Genomic DNA, 21,563 nt, shown 5'->3' on the forward strand with positions numbered 1-21,563 from the left:
AATTCATTTAACCGTAAAAATTGGGTTTTAAGGTTAAAATGACCAGTGAGGTTAATTAATAACTCTCAGAAGTATGTCTAATTTACCTTTTTCATTAGGGGGGAAGCAGGGCTCCCCTGCACACCCACCCACCCCGCTAGTAGTTACGCCACTGCATACTCATGTTAATTGAAAGACCGTCAAAAATATGAAAGAAAACCTTTACATTACAATTTAAACAATTTGTAAATTGAAATAGGCCAAGGCTTACAACCTAAGACCTGCTCTGAGGCAAGGCCAAGAAAAGCCGCTGTAAGCCTGGTCTAACAGGCTTGCGTGAGACTACGGCTACAGAAGACTGATTTCGAGAAATGCAAATGTTGCGAAGCCTGGGGCTAATCCTACAAGCCTGGCCCACAGGTTACTTGAAGCCTCGAGGCTATGGTAGCCGTGCTTCGGGAAACATGTTTTCAGTTAAGCCTGGTCTTACGACCTCTTAAGCCTTGAGGCTAGACAAGCCAACTGCTAAGCCACCCGTCGAGAAATTCGCCCTACATGTCTTCGAGCTTCCAAATAAGGCTTTATTGTGAAAATTTTGTATTTTACACTATTTTCGCCCATGATCTGGATAAAAAGGGCTTTCTAGTGACAACGTGTGCTCGCAGCGCGCAAAGAAATTGTATTTTACACTATTTTAGCCTATGATCGGTGTGCCCTTGCCCCTTTTCTTTTCCTTTGCCCTCCAGATTTTCTCTTTCATTTTTTGTCAGAGGGTCACTTTTTTTTCTTTGTCGGGGGGGGGGGGCACTATTCCCCCCTTGCCACCCTGCTGGCTACGCTACTGGACAGGAGCAAAGTTTAACTGACAAGACTTTGACTTCTATCCAACTCACAATTTGATCCATTTTAAAACCAAATCGGATTAAATTGTTTCAAAAATCCCTTCAATATCTCACATACAATGAGACAATGCCTGTTATTTAGTGCATTATGGATCAGCCAAGAGACATGTTTCACAGACAAGAGTGTGACTTTTATCCAATATATCTTATTACATACGTGCTTGTTGGATTCAACATTGTTCTAATTCTTATTGCATGGTGACTGCATGGTGAGAAGTGTTGTCACCTCATTGGGCTATTCCATTTAAAACCCACACTACCCCTGTGGAAGATTATAAAAATATCTTCCACAGAGGGAGTATGAATTTCAAATGGAATTAGCACATTAGGCAAAAAAAAAAAAAAAAAGGTTTGTCTCACGAACCCGCGCGCATAAGTATGTGAAAGCGATACAGCGCGTTTGTCTACGCGCTGACCGCCTTTTTAAAGGTTTTTTTTTTTTTTCCCCGATTTTTCCGGTTCCCGATAGTTCGACCAACGTAGTAAAAATGAATTCCTCAATGTCAGAAAAACATCGAAAATGTCAGGCAGCGCGTATGCCATTAGTGTTGCAGATAGCCCGTAACCCACACCGTAGCCTCAGTCTCGCTAGTTTCACGCCATCCTTGCAGCGGCACGGAGCGTAAAGCCCGGCGAAGCAAAGTGGATGCAATATAAAAGGACTTAGCCTACGGAGAACTCTGCGATCGAGAGAAGCCATGTGGTTTTCATAAATTTTTGTATTTTTTGTAGCTGTTTTTAACGAATTTTTTACCGTTTATTTCAACATGATTGTTCATGATTCAGTATAGTTAAAACAGGGGGACTGTGCTGAGGAATTGGGCACTGCATCGGTGCGCCGATTCGGTTACTCTGAATGCCCTAAAAAATGAGTTGGTGTCGGGGCGAAGCTGTAATACCTGTCTTGTGATTTTCATTTGTCTCAGGCTAAAACAAAACAAAAAACAAAAAACGCATTAGCATAGCTTCTAAACCAAAAAAAAAAAAAAAAAAAAGCATAGCACTTAGCTTTTTTGGCAAATGTTCGTGAGACAAACCTTTTTTTTTTTTTGGCCTTAGCAGCTCCATTTGAAACTCGCTCTCCCCCAAGGGAAGATTCAGGTTGAATCTTTCTCAGAGGGTGTATGAAATTCAACGGAGCTGCCAAATGTGGTCATTCCATTTGAAATTAATACTCCCCCTGTGGCAGATATTTCCAAAATCTTCCACAGGGATAGTGTGGGTTTTAAATGGAATAGCCCATTGTTTTCATACACAGTGTGCCTCTTAAGAAAATGTGTCGCTTTCGCCTGACAAGTGGATTGTGTTTTGAACGGTAGATCTAAGTTGGTGTAGCTAGGGTTTGTGGTGCCCGGGGCAAAGAAAACAGCCAACCTGCTTCCATAATGATTCTTTGTGAACACATATTGCACATCTCAATAACTTTTTATGTGCAAAGCAACCAAAAAATTTGGACTTTCACTCTTCGGTTCGGAGGAGCCACCCCTCCAACATGGTGCTCCGGGGGAGGGGGAGATTGGTGTGTTGGGGGGGGGGGTGCTGTGTGGGGGATGCACCACCCCCTCCCCATAAATCTGCAAAAGGTCTGCTTTGTCTGTCAAAAATAGCAAACTTCGGCCAAAAATGTCAAAAATTGTGATAAATACCGGGTATACCCCCAATCCATGAACTTTCTGTGAAATTTGTTAAAAGATAGGAGCCAAAAATCAATTGCAGAGGAGATAAAGGTCTGACTTTTGGCCAGAATGAAAATTTCTCTTGAAAAGGTCTGCATTTGGAATATCTGCACACCCATGAAAAAAATTCTGGCTATGGGCCTGAGGCCAGCATACTTATAGGATTTTTTAGCCTTGCTTGAGCATTTAGAGTATGAGCAGAACCCAATTGTGTCTCTACATCATCATGGTGCAACAAACAAACAAATAAACAAACAAAAACTGAGATGCTAGTTAGTGCCACTTTACTTGACAGCCTCTATCTGTTCCTCATGCAATGATGCTTTCTGAAGTAGTATATACCTGTAGCCATCAAGTGTTTAAGTGGCAACGATATAGCTGTAATATGTGCTAGCCTTCATTTCCTTTATGTCACTACACATGGCTATAATAAGCAAGGCTACTGTAACATGAGTTGTAATGCGAGGTGAAAGTAGATCCATCCAGAATGGTATTCTGAATTTGAGTCACAATATTTCAGCAAATATATCTTTTATGGAGTTTATAATGCTAGCCATAAGTTGTTGGGACGGTTTTTGATAGGCTTATGTATAAGCCCCCACTCCCCTGGTCAATGTTGAATCCTACTTTTTTGGACACACGCGCCTAGTGGCACCCAACATTGATAGGTGGGGAAGGGGGAGGATTGGGGTGTTAGGAAAATGTATAGGCTTGACACCAAAGAAACCTCTATTTCATCACGTTACAAATTACGGAAATAAGGCCTTAATAAAGTGTATGTTTTCCATAAGTGCATTTCCCAACACATTTTGACCATGGTTGTAGCTCACAATACATATTTGAAACACGCGGGTACGGGTTGAGACCTGATGAACAAAATGAGGACTATGTCACCAAAGTTGTTTTTGAGTTATAAGCCTATTTACGATTCAAATCCTTTATGTTCTTATTATTAATAGGTCAATAAATGTGTATCACTTGTAGACAGACATTGGACTCAATACTATACACACATGCTGACAAATGTTGATGCATCCAATGCATGAGCCCCGTGCAACATTCAGCGCAAGTGCATTGATGAGTCAAATCTCTCGAGCAACAAGGGATATACATTTATTAACCTCTTTCATATTCAACAAAGAATTTGTGTTATTTTTTAGAAAAAAAAATCAAAATGTCTCAAATTGGACCAATAATGCACCCACCTTCAAGAAAAATGCAATCCTGCAAGAAGTTACGCTAAACTGCGCTTGAGTGCAATACAATATTTATACACTCTGCATATTTTTCAAAAAGCTCTCTCTGTATACCTTAATTGTATAACTCCAGTTATTCCAAATTATCCTAGATACCTCACCTGCCCCTCCATCACGCACACCTCAAAATACTCTTTTTGTACCTCTGTACCTCATTGCATATCTCCGCTTATACCCAATATTCTTGTTATGCCCCTATACTGAAGTTCAACAATATTGACAAAATGGTGCCTTCAAAATTTGTGACAGAGGCGTTATATTTCCTTGTCTTTGGTTAGCCATGCGATGTACTGGCTTGCTTACTAGGGCATGTTATTGGAGAGTACATGCATGTGTATGGATTTACTGTTGATATTCTCCTCGCTGATGCTCCCAACATACTATATACAGGGAATAATGTTACTACCAATCCTGCATCTCCATGTCCTTAAACAAGAGACGTTCACACTAAATGTTTTTCCCATAAGCAAGTTTTTGGACAGAAGATGTACTCTTTTTGGACTCAATTTACATAATTTTTGGAAAAAATACCCTAAAGAAGTTGACCAAGTTCAACAAAGCTAAACATAAGTTAAATACAAGTTTTTAAGCCTTAAAAGTTGAAATCCATATACCCCAATACGGAAGATGACCTTAATCTCCTACACAGGGATTGTGAATTTCAAAAAGGGCTACCTGAATGGGTGACTCCATTTGAAATCTACACCCCTGTGGGAGGTTAGGTCATGTCTTCCATAGGGGGTGTGTGGATTTCAACTGGGATAGCAAATGCATCCTGCAAGTTACTTGCCTGGTCAAAAAAAACACTCTTACTTATTTTTTTCTTTTTCTGTTACCCATGTGTACAGTGTATTTCTTGAGTCGGGCCCCCTCTCTGGCCTGAAACATAATTTGGTCAGAAAATACCGCATGATATATCCTAGAGTCCATGCATGAAAAGTATTACAATGTCATAACATATCGCTGCTCATTCAAGCGAATGAGTTATATGCGTTGCTTGCATATACCATGAGTAATATGATATGCTTATCGTTCATGAATTCAATAAATCATGTCTCAATGGACAGTTGATTTGGAAATATCGCATCTATGGTTGCCAGTAATGTAATTTAGCAGCCACTAGCTGGTATGGTTTGGTTTGCTGGAAATATGATGCATTTACATGGACAGTGCCTTCAAAAATTGAAGCAGCAAGACCAGTAAAAAATCACTGGTTATATGTATTCATCGAGGACTGGTCTATTGATATGCTTGAACGAATTGCTACACTGGTCAATGGCTTTCTTGTCATGAAATGTGGTGGGCGAATTAAAATGCATGTGCCCTGAGCAAACTAAAAAGCGTATGCACACTGCAGGGCAAAAAACAATGGAAATTGCCACAATTCGTGCGCATACTGTCGGGCAATGACGTCACATATGAAGTGGTCTATAGGACAAGTAATTTTTTTTACTGTCTTTTTGCTTCGATTTGTTTAGGCACTGTCCACGTAATGTGAAAAAAATGATTAGGATCCAGTGGTGTGACTTTCAAGAAACAAGATTGCATTAAAAAACTAAAGTAGTCACTAACTCCTGCAATGAACAAGTTAGACACTGCAATTTCATGTCAAGATAGATCAATTTTTGATCCCTTTATTCACAGGCATACTAATTCTGTACAAATCCAATAGGGGTGCCATCTCAAAGACAGACATAGCCTTTCAACTTTCTTCTTTTTTGTCAATATTTCTGAAAAGAAATGGTTTAGAGGTATTTTCCAATTTATCAACCAATTGAATACCTGGGTGGGTTTTGCACACATATCGCAAACAGGGCAAGATGGCTGACATGCTAAATTGAGGTGATAGAAACAGTGATGACGAAGTGGTAAAAAACACAGAAATGAAGCTGAATGGCCACAGAACAAGGAAAAAAAGACTGAGAGCAAAGGGTAAAGAATACACTAACTATGTGATTAAAAAAACCCCAAGTCCAGCATACAAAATGACCCCCACAAAGTCCCTGAAATGCCAGGGAAATTGTCATACCTAATACAGTTTAACTCACTCATTTGCATGTAATACTTGCCCTATTTACCAGGTAAATCTAACTGAAGAATTAAAATGATACAGTTTTAGTTTTCTCAAAATCACTTTCCATGGACTTTGTATTCATGAATTTTAGGCAACTTCGAAAAATGTAACATACTTATGTGGTCCGCTAAAAATCTCTGTTAGTCCCTTTAAAAAATATATACGAGATAAGATTGTTTTTGCCCATATGAAATCACATCACGTTTCGAGGTGATGATAATTTTAGCAGCAGATATCACATCCAGGGTTACAAATGGCCTGGATTATGGCAACAAAACACCTTCTTGTGTTACATACCTGCCTGGATATAATATCCTCTTGTATTTTGTGATGACTTTTCATTGCAAAGTAAAAAGTCACTAGGATACACTAGCTGCTTTTGTTACTGTTAAGGCTTGGTTATCTTTCGATTTTTATTGAATGTTTAGTTTGTGTAAGCTTTTAACAGACTACCCAAAGTAGTTCATTGTAAATCTTAATGGCATTTGGGTTGACATTTTGATATAAGGTCGTGTGTCTTGAGCTCGCCATCAAAAAAAGGTGGCGACGTTACATTTTGCCAAAGTCGACTCAAAACAAATGATGATATCTCTGTCAAGCAAGAAGTTATTGTCATGCTTGTGGTCTCATTTTATTGCTAAATAAAATGCACTTTCAACCCTGTAAAAAGAAATACTTGAACTTTTTTAATACTGACACTGTGCTTCATAGAATTCAGAATGGGCAGGGTGGCGGTGGTGGGGGATGTGGTGGTGGGGGATGTGGTACACACAAACTCTATGGGATTGGTATTTTTAGTGCATAATCTGCTTCTGTAAAGGCTGTAAATTGGCTTTGGACTCTATTTTGAATCTAAAAGACTAATGGCCTTACAGCTAAACAATTCTACTAATTGTTTTTAATCATTTATGATAGGTTTAGTCTAGAAAATACTAACTTTTCCATACAAAACTACAAGTTGTCGTATTAAACACTGTAGTAAGTAATGCAGATGTCTTCAAAATCTAAAAGTTACCGTAAAATTTTAATTACTTATCCTATCATAGTCAAAGTATAGATTTTCTGAAGGGAAATTTGACGAGGAATCTAAATATGGACATATTTTTTCTGTATGGGTTAGGGGGAAACAGTTTAGGTTCAAAATATGTTAAATTGTAAAAAAATCTAACATAATTTGGGACACCCTATATTCCGAGATTACCAAACAGCTGTGATTTTGGTTTCTTCCAAAGTCAGTTGGCTCTCCATATCCTCTAACCAAATGAATGTTGTTTACTTCCAGTTTATCACTGTAAGTTGGTAATAAGCAATGCATTGAGTGGCCCATTTTTTATCAATTGTTTTTTTATTCCACCCTATATAACTTGCAGGTCACCCTGTATAATGAGTTGAAATGTATATATTTGAATTGCTCATGCCTTCAGCTTTCCAAAAATGTATACTTTTGCTAGTTTAGGGTTGATGACTGTGGAGATAATCTAATTAGAAACCCGGTTGGTGTAAAAATTCATAATATTTGTCATGTAACGCTAAGGGTGGCGAGTTCAGGACACACGGCCATAAATTCTAAAAATCTTTCTCTTGATTTTGTATACTCAAGTTTTTCTTCTGCTGCTCACACTCCATTCTCTGTTTTTTTTTCCAAATTATTTCTCCCATCCCTCATTCACTACTCACTTTCTCTTCTTTTCCCTCTTTTACCTTTACCTCTTTTACCTTTGCTTTCAAGTGTGTGCTTGTGTGTGATCTCCATGTAGTTATGCTACATGCACAAATCTTTTGATCAATTCAGATTTTCCCCAATAAAGGCCAGAGGAGGAAGGTATGCCTAAGAGGATGTAACGCTAAGGGTGGCGAGTTCAGGACACACGGCCATAAATTCTAAAAATCTTTCTCTTGATTTTGTATACTCAAGTTTTTCTTCTGCTGCTCACACTCCATTCTCTGTTTTTTTTTTTCCAAATTATTTCTCCCATCCCTCATTCACTACTCACTTTCTCTTCTTTTCCCTCTTTTAGCTCATTTTCTGTTATTCTTCATACAACTTTTGCTGTGTCATCCTTTCTCCTTCACTTATTCCCTCTGTCTGTCTATCTGTCGGTGTGTCGGGGTGAGGGTGTCTGTCTGCCTTTATCTTTCTATGTCTGTCTCTTTTTCTGTCTCTCTCTTTGTCTGTCAGTCTCTTCCTTTGTCTGTCTTTCTGCTTCCTGTCTGTACATCTGTCTGTCTCATCCTTTATGTCTCAGTCTGTCTTCTTTGTCTCTATTTGTCCCTGTCCTTCTTTCTCAGCAATATCACACCAAATCTCAAGCATACCAGACAGTGTTTTCCAATAACCAATGGGCGGCAGTTCTACTTCTTGGCTCACATCTTAATGCTCTGCATACTAGCCAGGTATACAAAATCCACTGAAGTTTTGAGATATTTTCTAAAAATATCTAGAGTTATCTCAAGAACCACTGAACCAATACTAGGCTTGTTTGTACTCATATTTATGCATTTTTCATGTTGATTCCAAATATGGTCATGAAAATGTACAATTCTGCCTTTTTCTTGAATTTTAAAACTTTTTTGAAACTTGTCGTCTGCAGTCGACACCAACATGGAGAGAGTTAAACATATCATTCCCCTTGGATCTGGTTATAAATAAACAGTACACACAGTCCCCAGTGTTTGTGGTTGAACTACTAAAGATGACGGCACTGGCAAACCAGCGGTACATGACTGAAAATAAAAGCCTGCAGCATGCAGTGACCTAATTTGACTATGTGTGATACAGCAGTTTTCATCGTCCATGCTAAAAATAGTTTTGATTTTGGCACTTTTTCCCACCCAAAAACTTATTCTGCCATACTGCTTTGGTAAGAAGACTGCATGTGACATATTAATTATTCTTTCACTATCATTTGTAGAATCCAAATTTCTTAAATCTTGCTTAGGTTCTCATACTTGTGTATGATGTGCTGAGCCTGATAGTAAACCTTAACTGAACTAAAATTATGAAAATTACCCTTTCGTGGACTTGACAATTTTTGCATATTGCTCTTGCAGGTCTAAATTGAGAACCTAGATATATTATTTTGCCATGCACCATTTCTACCTTTGCTTTCAAGTGTGTGCTTGTGTGTGATCTCCATGTAGTTATGCTACATGCACAAATCTTTTGATCAATTCAGATTTTCCCCAATAAAGGCCAGAGGAGGAAGGTATGCCTACTCATTTTAGTACCCAAGCTTGACAATTCAATAGTGCAGATTTGCAATAGTATGCACAGGGCTATACTCATTGTCAGGACTCCTTAAATCTAATCTTTCAAGTTTCAGCTGTGAAATCAAAGATGATAAAATGGAACTATGATATTTTGAGCTGTGACAGATCATTTCCAAGTTGCAAAATTCAACACACATCGCTTAAGTACAACTTTAGCATCATGTCACCCAATATTAAAAAACAATGGCAACTCCAGTCCAGCCTTCCCTTTTATTCCATGCATAAAATCACACCTCGCAAGAATCTTCAAACACAAACTCAATCTCCTAATCTCCCCCAACGGGACACAGAAACACATGACCTATAAGTCCATTTAAGATAAACAGATTTTATAAATAATTCATGGCTTGTTAAAAATTTATCGAGCAATTAGATGGGAGCTAAACTGCTATTTCCCAAACCGTACGAAGAATGTGTACACTTTCTACTTGACCTGATTATTTTATGCCTGGAATTGCTATGGGCTATCTCAAGAACCACTGCACCAATACTACTCATGTTTGTACTCAGATAAATGCATTTTTCGTGCTGATTTCAGAAATGATCATGAAATTGATATTTTGATAATTTTTTAAAAATTTTGTTTAAAAAAATCCTCAAACTTTTTCATCTTCTGCAAACTGTTAATGAGGGATTCGTTTCAATTACACTTGATGTATCGTATCTTCACTTGGCCGTTAATGATGCATAACAATAAGGAACTCAAAGACATAGATCATCCTCATTGTGTCCTTGAGTACACTGATGAGAGTTGCAGCCAATCAAGTATTTTTTACAAAGCATCTTTTCCTATCGGCTATTCCAGTTGAAATCCATACACCCCCTATGGAAGACATGATTTTAATCTCCCACACAGGGGGTGTAGATTTCAAATTGAGTCACCCATTTAGGTAACCCCATTTGAAATTTACACTCTCTGTGGAAGCTTAAGGTCATGTCTTCCACAGGGGGTGTGTGGATTTTAACTGGAATAGTCCAATAATTAGTATCTAAATTGTTCCGATGGACAAGGTCCCTGCTTCAAGACCAGGAGGGCTACTTGCCACAATATCATTGACTGATGATGACAAAATATATCTGGAACTACTCAAAAGTCTGCTCTTATAGGTACACCTGGAATTCAGAACCTGAACCATGAGAGAGCTTTGTCCTTTGGAGGAGACATTAATTAAGCTGTTGGTTTCCTGTCCAGAGATTTCCATCTGTATATGGCCTTGCAGTCTAATCCCAACCTTCAGACATCCAACAAAGTCAATTCATTCTGATTATAACCTTTTTTTTTTTCATTAAAGCCATAACAGCTAGAAACAACAGATGTGGAAATGAGAGTACAAACTGATTTAATAGTACACACTAAAAACTACGGGGTTATATTTTCCGTGGTCATTTTGAATTGACCACGTTTGGGGTTGTTTTGACCCTTCAAGGGGGTTGTACTGTTTTAATTTGACCACATTCACGAGGTCATTTTAGCCACGATTTAACGTGGTCAAAAACTTAGTGGTCATTTTGCCGATACCGTCGCGCATTGATATCAGTTTCAATCTTCCGCCTTGAAAATCTCAATCCATAAATGAGTTTAAACATGAGGTGCAATTAATGTTTGTTGATTAATAAATAAAACTAATTTTTTGACCGGGTTACCCAATTTGTCAACTTTATAATGACTTGCATTTGAACTATTTGCACACACGGTGTGCATCGGCTCACGTGGTCACATCAGCGCCATATTTGTTCTGATTGTGCAGCTCAGCGGATTGTCGTGTGTGCTTGTCTGCATGATGGAATATGAAAAGTTAGTTGAAAAGTGAGACTGCAAGGATGCATAGACCCTTGTCTATGCACGCAGATTCAATCCAATTTCATGCTGTCGTGGCTGGTGTCTTGGCTGCAGTTGTTATAAGCTTATATCATGTAAGCTTATAATACGTGAACTGTCATAGGCGATGACTGACTGTGTGTGAGTGTGATACACAGATGCATTTTGCAGTTTATGTAATGCTTTCTCTGTGCAGAAACACACTTATGTCCTGGTGGGACCAGCATGACCATAGGCCTACTAAAAAATCCAAACAACCCCTAAATGTGGTTATTGAGTAACCCTATAAAACAACCCTTTCAAATGGGTCATTTCATTTGACCCCGAAATGAGGTCATTAAGTAACCCAATAAGGCAACCCTTTTGAAGGGGTCATTTCATTTGACCCCGAAATGTGGTAATATTTTGACCCCAATGGGGTTACTATTTGACCCAAATCATTGCAATGACCCCGACCAATGGGGTCAAAATGACCCCGTTAGTGGTATGGTGTTTAGTTGATAACTATGCTGGGGTCAAAAATGACCCCGTTTGGGTCATTTTTTGACCCCGTAGTTTTAAGTGTGTATATACCAGTTGCAGTCCTACTAATTCATGGTACATTAGATAGCCCAGGGAAAAATTCCTGTAGAGTTGTAGTCCTACTAATTCATGGCACATTAGATAGCCCAAGGGAAAGTTAATCATTTTGCAAGACTACCCATACCTTCATGATGAAATAAACCTATACTCATGTTACCGTCTGACCATGGTCTGGCCTGCTGTCTGTTCTTTCCCTGGGAAATGAGGTTTTCCAATTTGGGCCTTTTTTCATATAGGTTAATGTTTATAACATCTCTCTAATGAGTGCGTTTCATAAACAAAGGGAGAAATAAAGTGATAAAATAAATATGATTTTTAAACAGACTTTGCTGAGACTAAACAAAGCAGTAATGCCAGACACTTACAAAACCTGGATTAAAGATAGTTTTCAGTAGACTTTGCTGAGATTAAACACAAGATTAATGGCAGAACGTGATTATGCTCCCATTCATATTGAGTTGCACTAATTCAAGTTCACAATCTCTACAGAAATTTACTAGAGTGTGTAATGGCTGTGCCTGAACTTGCATTTGACACTGTCTGATCAAACCCAGCTAAATAAGGCCTTTGGGCTATTCCATTTAAAATCCACACTACCCCTGTGGAAGATTTTGGAAATATGTTCCACAGGGGGAGTATGAATTTCAAATGGAATACACATTAGGCAGCTCCATTTGAAACTCAACCTCCCTCTGTGGAAGATTCAGGTTGAATCTTTCTCAGCAGGTGTATGAAATTCAAATGGATATATTTTCGGGGAAAGTATGAATTTCAAATGGAATAAGCACAGTAACCAGCTCTAACTGAAACTCGCACTCCCTCTGTTGAAGATTCAGGTTGAATCTTTTTCTCTCAGAGGGTGTATGAAAATCAAACGGAGCTGCCTAATGTGCCAATTCATTTGAAATTCATACTCCCCCTGTGGAATATATTTCCAAAATCTTCCACAGGGGTAGCATTGATTTTAACTGGAATAGCCATGAATAGCCCAATGGGGCCATTTTCAAAATTGAGTTACTAGCTTGCACATTTACCAAAGGTAGTATTGCTGAAATTGTGAAATCCCTTAATGAGCATGACCATAATGTTGGCAAACTGTGGCATACTCAATGTAAATCACTGCCCCTTTCCCCAAATTCAATGTTGATGAAAGAGCTTTTGACATTGGGCTATCTAGTCACTCCAAAATTGATTGATGGGGAGTGGGGGAGGGAAGGGGAAGGGGAAAGGGGAAGGTTCATACTTCACATCAATCTAAGTTGTACTATTATCTCTAGCATAGCAACAATGAAGAGTTCCAACATAAGCGTGCCAACCATTTTTTTCCATAGAGTCCAATCCTTAGCATACTGTGTTGTTGCAAATCTTCTACAATACCAATTTTCTTATGTATTTTATATTTGGTTGTTTTTGTTCCCTATTTTTGCTTTCATCTCATTGTCACAATTGCTGCCTTTGGCCTGACAGGATCAGATCACGTCACAGTATTCCACATGTTTAACATTTCAGTATGTTTGCATCAAACACACCTGCCTCCCTACTCATATATAGCCGATGGTTATTACCTGTAATCAACTTGACAGAGAAAAAAAGGTCTACCTACTACTGTCTAGCTGGCATTCCTGTAGCTTGAATGTGAATCTTATAACATACAGGGTGTTCAGACAGAGAGAATTAATAGTTGTTAATTTTGTCAACTTGAGAGAAAGACAGGTCTCCTACTGTCTATCCATCCTTGTTATAGCTAGATTTGAAATAAATGTGAGTCTTATAATATACAGGGTGTTCAGAAAGAGAGAATTAATAGTTGTTAATTGTGTCAACTTGAGAGAAAGACAGGTCTCCTACTGTCTATCCATCCTTGTTATAGCTAGATTTGAAATAAATGTGAGTCTTATAATATACAGGGTGTTCAGAAAGAGAGAATTAATAGTTGTTAATTTTGTCAACTTGAGAGAAAGACAGGTCTCCTACTGTCTATTCATCCTTGTTATAGCTAGATTTGAAATAAATGTGAGTCTTATAACATACAGGGTGTTCAGAATAGAGAGAATTAATAGTTGTTAATTTTGTCAACTTGAGAGAAAGACAGGTCTCCTACTGTCTATCCATCCTTGTTATAGCTAGATTTGAAATAAATGTGAGTCTTATAATATACAGGGTGTTCAGAAAGAGAGAATTAATAGTTGTTAATTTTGTCAACTTGAGAGAAAGACAGGTCTCCCACTGTCTATTCATCCTTGTTATAGCTAGATTTGAAATAAATGTGAGTCTTATAACATACAGGGTGTTCAGAATAGAGAGAATTAATAGTTGTTAATTTTGTCAACTTGAGAGAAAGACAGGTCTCCCACTGTCTATCCATCCTTGTTATAGCTAGATTTGAAATAAATGTGAGTCTTATAATATACAGGGTGTTCAGACAGAGAGAATTAATAGTTGTTAATTTTGTCAACTTGAGAGAAAGACAGGTCTCCTACTGTCTATTCATCCTTGTTATAGCTAGATTAGAAATAAATGTGAGTCTTATAATATACAGGGTGTTCAGACAGAGAGAATTAATAGTTGTTAATTTTGTCAACTTGAGAGAAAGACAGGTCTCCCACTGTCTATCCATCCTTGTTATAGCTAGATTAGAAATAAATGTGAGTCTTATAACATACAGGGTGTTCAGACAGAGAGAATTAATAGTTGTTAATTTTGTCAACTTGAGAGAAAGACAGGTCTCCCACTGTCTATCCATCCTTGTTATAGCTAGATTTGAAATAAATGTGAGTCTTATAATATACAGGGTGTTCAGAAAGAGAGAATTGGTAGTAATCAACTTGACAGAAAAAAACTGCATGTCTAGCTGGCATTCCAATAGCTTGAATGTGAATCTTATAACATACAGGGTGTTCAGACAGAGAGAATTAATAGTTGTTAATTTTGTCAACTTGAGAGAAAGACAGGTCTCCCACTGTCTATCCATCCTTGTTATAGCTAGATTTGAAATAAATGTGAGTCTTATAATATACAGGGTGTTCAGAAAGAGAGAATTGGTAGTAATCAACTTGACAGAAAAAAACTGCATGTCTAGCTGGCATTCCAATAGCTTGAATGTGAATCTTATCCGGGGAGATGCGCTGAGATTTTGGAAGTAGACCCATAAATATACCAATTTTTCAAGAAATTTGGACCCATTGATATACCAAAAGTCAAAATTTTCGGCCGAATTTACCCAAAATTGTCTTAGTTTTTACAAATTTTCCCAAAATTTTGGGAAAATTTTGAAAATTTTGGCTAGATTAAGGAAAAATTGGGCTGTTTTCCGAAAAAATTGAGAAAATTTTGAAAAAAAGGACCCATTCATATACCAAAATAGGCTTTGAAAAAGGGGTCATTGATATACCAGAAGGCTGAAAATGCTACCCATGTTTGCGGCACGTCCCGTATGGTCATTTGTACTGAGTACCCCCTCCCCCGGAATCTTATAACATACAGGGTGTTCAGAAAAGAGAGAATTAATAGTTGTTATCAAGAGCAAAATGATCTTCCACTGTAGCTATTCTTCTTACAGCTTGATGTGAAATTAATGCGAGTCTTAAAACATACAGGGTGTTCAAAAAGAGAGAATTAATAGCTGTTGTCAAGAGAAAAAAGTCTTCCACTGTTTAGCTGTCCTTCTTATAGCTTGATCTGAAATCAAATGTGAGTCTCATAAGTAGCATACAGGGTGTTCAGAAAGAGAGAATTGTTTAGTTGTAATCAACTTGACATATGCAAGGTCCACTACTATCTAGCTGTCTTTCCTACAGCTTTATCAGGAATAAAATGTGAGCTTTGTAACATACAGGGAGTTTTTAATCCTGTAGACACCGGGCCCTCGTTGGAGCAAGATTAGGTTTAACAATGTATCTGTCAGCAGTCACCCACATAGCTACACACTCCAAGGCTATGTAGAAACCATATTTCACATCAAAAATAAAATACATTATTTGTGACCTTCCACTTGCAAAGAAGACACAAACCTTTAGACCATTTGACATCATTGTTTATCAACAAAGGCGAGGGACTGGTCTATCGATATGCTTGAACGAACCGCTACACTGTTCAATGGCTTTCTTGTACTATATGATATGTGGTGGGCGATTTAAAATGCATGTGCCCTGAGCAAACTACAATACATACGCACTCTGCAGGGCAAAGAACAATGGAAATCGCCATAATTCGCACACATACTGCCAATTAGCAATGACATCATATGTCAAGTGGGCTATACGAAGCAAGGTCACATAGAGCAAAGTATTTCCTTAATTGCATGTCACTCTCCTAAATTGAAACCTAAAACTGTAGACACAGGGCCCACACTGGAGCAAGAATGTGTTTGCTTCTGTCAGTGCAACCATGTGTCTGTCAGCACAACGTTGATTGCCCAGACAATATCAACATTGACTCTGTTGAATGTCACATTGAGGGCACTCTTCACAAGATACCGCATCCGCATCAATGTGGATTGGGCTATTCCATTTAAAGTCCACACTGCCCCTGTGGAAGATTTGGAAATATCTTTCACAGGGGGAGCATGATTTTCAAATGGAATGAACACATTAGGCAGCTCCATTTGAATTTCATACACGATCTGAGAAAGATTCAACCTGAATCTTCCACAGAAGGAGGTGAGTTTCAAATGGAGCTGCTAATGTGGTCATTTCATTTGAAACTCATACTCCCCCTGTGAAAGATATTTCCAAAATCTTCCACAGGGGTAGTGTGATTTTTAAATGGAATAGCCCATTGAGTAGTGACTGTCTACACGATGCAAATTTCACACAGTAACAGTGCAAGTGATGTGCCATTTGAAAGCAAGCATATAGCGCATAAATGCATGTCATGTGAGGTGTAATGGATGCCCTCCTTGCATTTACGTAGTAAAAGTTGAGCTGAGAAAACACTTTCGCATTCACCATGCAGTGCAGTATGCGTTACACCTGTTTGGTACGCACCGCACGCCACTACAGTAAACATTGATGCAAATTAATGCACATCTCCACTCCAGTATAGAGTGCCCCTTTGTTGATTAATGAAAAGCTGCCAAAATGTTAGAAATGTGCAAGCATCCCATTGTTGGGAAGTTATTTCTTTGTAACTTACAGTATCCTCTATGTCGGTTTTTTAATGTGTTGGTCTATACAGTGCTGTCTTCAGTAGATAGCAAGTATGTGTACAGTGCTGTCTTCAGTAGATAGCAAGTATGTGTACAGTGCTGTCTTCAGTAGATAGCACATATGTGTACAGTACTGTCTTCAGTAGATAGCAAGTATGTGTACAGTGCTGGTCTTCAGTAGATAGCAAGTATGTCTACAGTGCTGTCTTCAGTAGATAGCATGTATACAGTGTTGTTTTCAGTAGATAGGATGTATGTGTACAGTGCTGGTCTTCAGTAGCTAGCAAGTATGTGTACAGTGCTGTATTCAGTAGATAGCACATATGTGTACAGTGCTGGCTTCAGTAGATAGCATGTATGTATACAGTGCTGTCTTCAGTAGATAGCATGTATGTGTACAGTGCTGTCTTCAGTAGATAGCAAGTATGTTTACAGTGCTATCTTCAGTAGATAGCAAGTATGTGTACAGTGCTGTCTTCAGTAGATAACATGTATACAGTGCTGTTTTCAGTAGATAGGATGTATGTGTACAGTGCTGTCTTATAAGTAAATGGATTTTGCATTTTAATTTCCATCTTTCTTCTGCTCTTCGCTACTTTTCATATTGAAAGTGATGACAATTGTTTTGTTTCATAGGCACAATGCTTATGCCAAATGCTCTATATCATTTTTAATGCGAGTGTAATATTCTATAGAATAAAAAAAATATAAGAGATTTTCAAAAGGTTTCCAGCTACCATTAGATAAACCCTACAGATGGTGATGTTCAGTGTTGGAATTAAGCATTTTTTATATGTAGCAAAATTTGCTTTCATTACTTTTCTCTTGGTACATTCACATACTACAGTGTGTAAGTCTATGGCATAAAAAGGCTACTCAACTCCAAAATTGTGTAGCAAATTGATAAAATTGTGTAGCACTTTGCTACGCAATAGCAGCTATAATTTTCCAATGCTGGTGATGTACTATTTTCATAACCTTATCCTTCACCTTCACCTTCAACTTGCTTGTATTATCTTATTTTTGCCATATGATACAGCATGCAATATCATATCATGTAACACTATAAAATGGGCTATTCAATTTAAAACCCGCACTACCCCTGTGGAAGATTTAGCTAAAGTCTTCCACAGAGGGAGTATGAGTTTCGAATAGAATAGACAATTGGGTAACTTCCATTTGAAATACTCACTCCAGTTGTGGAAGATAAAGGTAAAGCCATAATACAGGGGGAGTATAGGTTTCAAAATGATTAACTCTGACCAATTATATTTGAAAAACTTACTCCCCCTGTGGAAGGTATTTCCAAAATCTTCCACAGGGGTAGTGTGGATTTCAACTGAATAGCCCAATGTGGTCCAGGCAGCAATTTTCAGTTCCTAGGGAAAATCTTTGTTTATCTTTCATTTCAAGTAGCAAGTACTGTATTATTTATTTGATTCTTTTGTTATGTTCTCAATCTCCAGGTAGACAGACATAGTAAACAAAATATTTATATCTGTTCATCTGGACTTATTATTTTGAGATGGCTATGACATCCCATCTCATACAAGATGAATGGTCCGTAAACTGTTGACCTGTGATGCTCAAACATGACAAAACAGGTTATAATAATGGAAATTCACACATTTCATACTATTTCAACTAAACACCTCAAATAAAGAAAGTCCGCAGTCATGTAACCCGTCCTACACCAAAACCTGATCTTGTTATGACAATTTGATTGAAAAGGTCGTGTGCAGAATCTTGTTAGCTGCAATTTGATACCACATTTGCTACCGAAAACTCCAACTTCACAGAGATTGATACCAGTATATGAAATTTGGTGCATTTTCAAAAGTTGCAAGTTAAAAACGGACCAGCGGACCTGTTGAGGTGAATGGCAGAGCGCGACCATTGACATAGCCCGAAACAAACGCTAGGTCATATCGATCACATCGTACCCTAGTATTCATCAGTAAAGCACTGTAGCAGTCCATGCGTTTTAAATTAACAATTGAATAAAGCGCGCACTTGGGATAGTCGACAGGGGCCCATCGTGGGCAAGCAAGCTTGACCATATTGCCACGCTAAGCAATTTCGACCGCGTGCTTCGTTTTGATTTGCAACTTTTAAAAATGCACCAAATGCCATAAACTGGTATCAATCTCTGTCACGTTTGAGTGTTTGCTAGCAAATTTGGTATCAAATTGGAGCTAACAAGATTCTGCACACGACCGTATCAATCAAATTGTCATAATAAGTTCAGGTTTTGGTGTAGGTCGGGTTACATGACTGCGGACTTTCTTTATTTGAGCAGTTTATTTCACCTTTGGGAGCAATTGCCAAATAGGGTGCAACTCTACTAGTCTTACTACAAGACTGCCCTACCCCAACCCTAAACCCTAACCCTAAACTCTGTAAATGAGGACTGGACTCAAGTCTAGCAAGTTGTACCCTATTCGGTAATTATACCCACCTTTGAAACATTTAAATGAGAAAATAGGAAAAGGAGGCAGATTAATTTATCCCCCAAATAAGGATTGGCACATTTATTGCTTGTTTAAGCTGGGGTCTCCCCATCAGTCTGAAACACCGTCAGTCTGAACCACCGCTAGTTCGAATTTTTATGGTAAGGTTTAGGGTTAGGGTTAGGTTTAGGGTTAGGTTTAGGATTAGGATTAGATTTAGGGTTAGCGTCAGTGTTAGGTAAGCTTTAAATTTGGACTAGCGGTGGTTTGGACTGACAGGGTTTTGGACTGACGGGGTGTACCCGTTTAAGCCTCAGCGACAATAAGAAACTTTGTTTTAAGTTGATATGATACCATGGTGAAAATGATGAGAAAGATTGTTTGAAAGTTCTGTTGTCAAATGTCCATTTGGGCCATTCCATGGTTTTGGGACAAAGGTAGGTAACATGAGTGACCAACACTGTGTCCTCTCTCTTGAGATATTCAAATTCAAATCTGGGTCTTATTCTTGGCATGATATTAGCATTTGGATGACTTACTTGATATCGAGAGAAATAAGGAAAAGTATTTGTTACTCTTAACTTACCCAGATTACCTTCCTTTCTCCCAAAACCATGGAATGGCCCATTTGCAGTTATGATTGTATGCTTACTATCTATATTTCAGTAACTTACCCTAATATTTTCAAATGATTGTCTGTTTGTGACGTCGTATAAAAGCAGTAATGCATGTGCATCCCGGTAGTATGCATGTGTTACACTTCTGAATCTCTCCTGACCTGCTGTGTCCCATATCTGTAATGATAAAAACACAAAATTGATGATAAATACCAATGGACAACAATTAATTAAGTCACTGGATTGAATGAATAACCAAATGTGTTATTAATGTGTCTGCATTGAAGGTACTGCATACAAGTGCATTTCAGTGCTATCTTCAGTAGACAGCCAGTGCTATCTTCAGTATATATCAAATGTGTACAGTGCTATCTTCAGTAGATAGTAAGTATGTATACAGAGCTGTCTTCAGTAGATAGCAAGTATGTATACAGTGCTGTCTTCAGTAGATAGCAAGTATGTATACAGTGCTGTCTTCAGTAGATAGCAAGTATGCATACATTGCTGTCTTCAGTAGATAGCAAGTATGCATACAGTGCTGTCTTCAGTAGATAGCATGTATGTGTGTAGTGCTATCTGCAGTAGATAGCAAGTATGTGCACAGTCCTGTCTTCAGTAGATAGCAAGTATGCATACAGTGCTGTCTTCAGTAGATAGCATGTATGTGCACAGTGCTGTCTTCAGTAGATGCAAGTATGTGTATAGTGCTATCTTCAGTAGATAGTAAATGCATGTCAGTGATTTCGTCAGTAGATAGCAAATATTTGTCAACCCGATCTTTAGTAGATACCAAATGTGTATGTGATATCATATGTATTATTGCTATCTTAAGTAGATAGCAAGTGTGTGTCAGGCCTTTCTTCAGTAGATACATTTCTTCAGTAGATACCAATGTGTTAGAGCTATCATCAATTGCTAATAAATGTGCGTTTGTGCAGTAGATAGCAAGTGTTTTCAGTGCAAGTATCTTTAGTAAATAGCAATTGCCTGTATGTGATATCTTCAGTAGACAGCAAGCGTTTGCATTACAAATACTTCCGAGGACTCTGACATAACAACACACCGACGGCATTTTTTTTACCGAGGACCTAAACACACGTCCTCGCTACGCAAACCTTGTTAAATGGTGAAAAATGAGGTATTATACCCTACTACCCCTCTATAGCTTAATGTCCTCGTAGTGTTAACCGGAATCGAATTTATTCGGTATTACCGACCTCTTGAGCACTTGACATAACAACCCACCGACACACCGAGGACACACACACTTTTGGACTTGTAAAAATGTCATCATTTTTTTTCAGGTCCTCGGAAGTATTTGTAATTCACGAGTGTATGTGTGTGTCCGTGCTATTTTCTGTAGATAGCAAGTCTATGTCTGCCCTATCATGTCTGAATGTATGCAGTTTATAGCAACAATGTTCCAACCTGTTTTCAGTAGATACAATATTTTTAAATTAAAATTTAGGAAAATATCAGGGTCTAAGTAGGTATAGAAATGGGTTCAATTTTCTTGAAAAATGTATTTGTGCACAAATTTACTCTGTTCACGTCATGTCGGGAATATTCATGACCCCTATCCAAAGAAAATAACAGCAATGTCAGCTCGCCGATTCTGAGATACTGTCAAACTTGTTCTAGCATGAAACTGCAAAAATTCTCACTTTAAAAAATGGACCGCACACATATTTTTTTAATCATACTGCATCAAGCCATATCACATTTTGATTAAATGTACATTGCACGTAAGTAATGTTGGAAATTTGATACAACAAAATAGCATATGGCGATT

At 38.1% G+C, this 21,563-nt stretch overlaps 1 protein-coding gene across 2 annotated transcripts in view; it reads right to left on the reverse strand.

The window, feature by feature from the left end:
• Nucleotides 1–21,563, reverse strand: part of LOC140165028 (ras-related protein Rab-26-like) — a 289,294-nt gene that overhangs the window by 33,809 nt on the left and 233,922 nt on the right. For both annotated transcript variants that reach the window (XM_072188443.1, XM_072188442.1), the window contains exon 4: nucleotides 19,829–19,948. In XM_072188443.1, the coding sequence (XP_072044544.1) occupies nucleotides 19,829–19,948 (120 nt within the window). The remainder of the gene's footprint in view (nucleotides 1–19,828; nucleotides 19,949–21,563) is intronic.

The sequence above is a fragment of the Amphiura filiformis genome, chromosome 11, assembly GCF_039555335.1.
Source record: "Amphiura filiformis chromosome 11, Afil_fr2py, whole genome shotgun sequence".
Classification (NCBI taxonomy): domain Eukaryota; kingdom Metazoa; phylum Echinodermata; class Ophiuroidea; order Amphilepidida; family Amphiuridae; genus Amphiura; species Amphiura filiformis.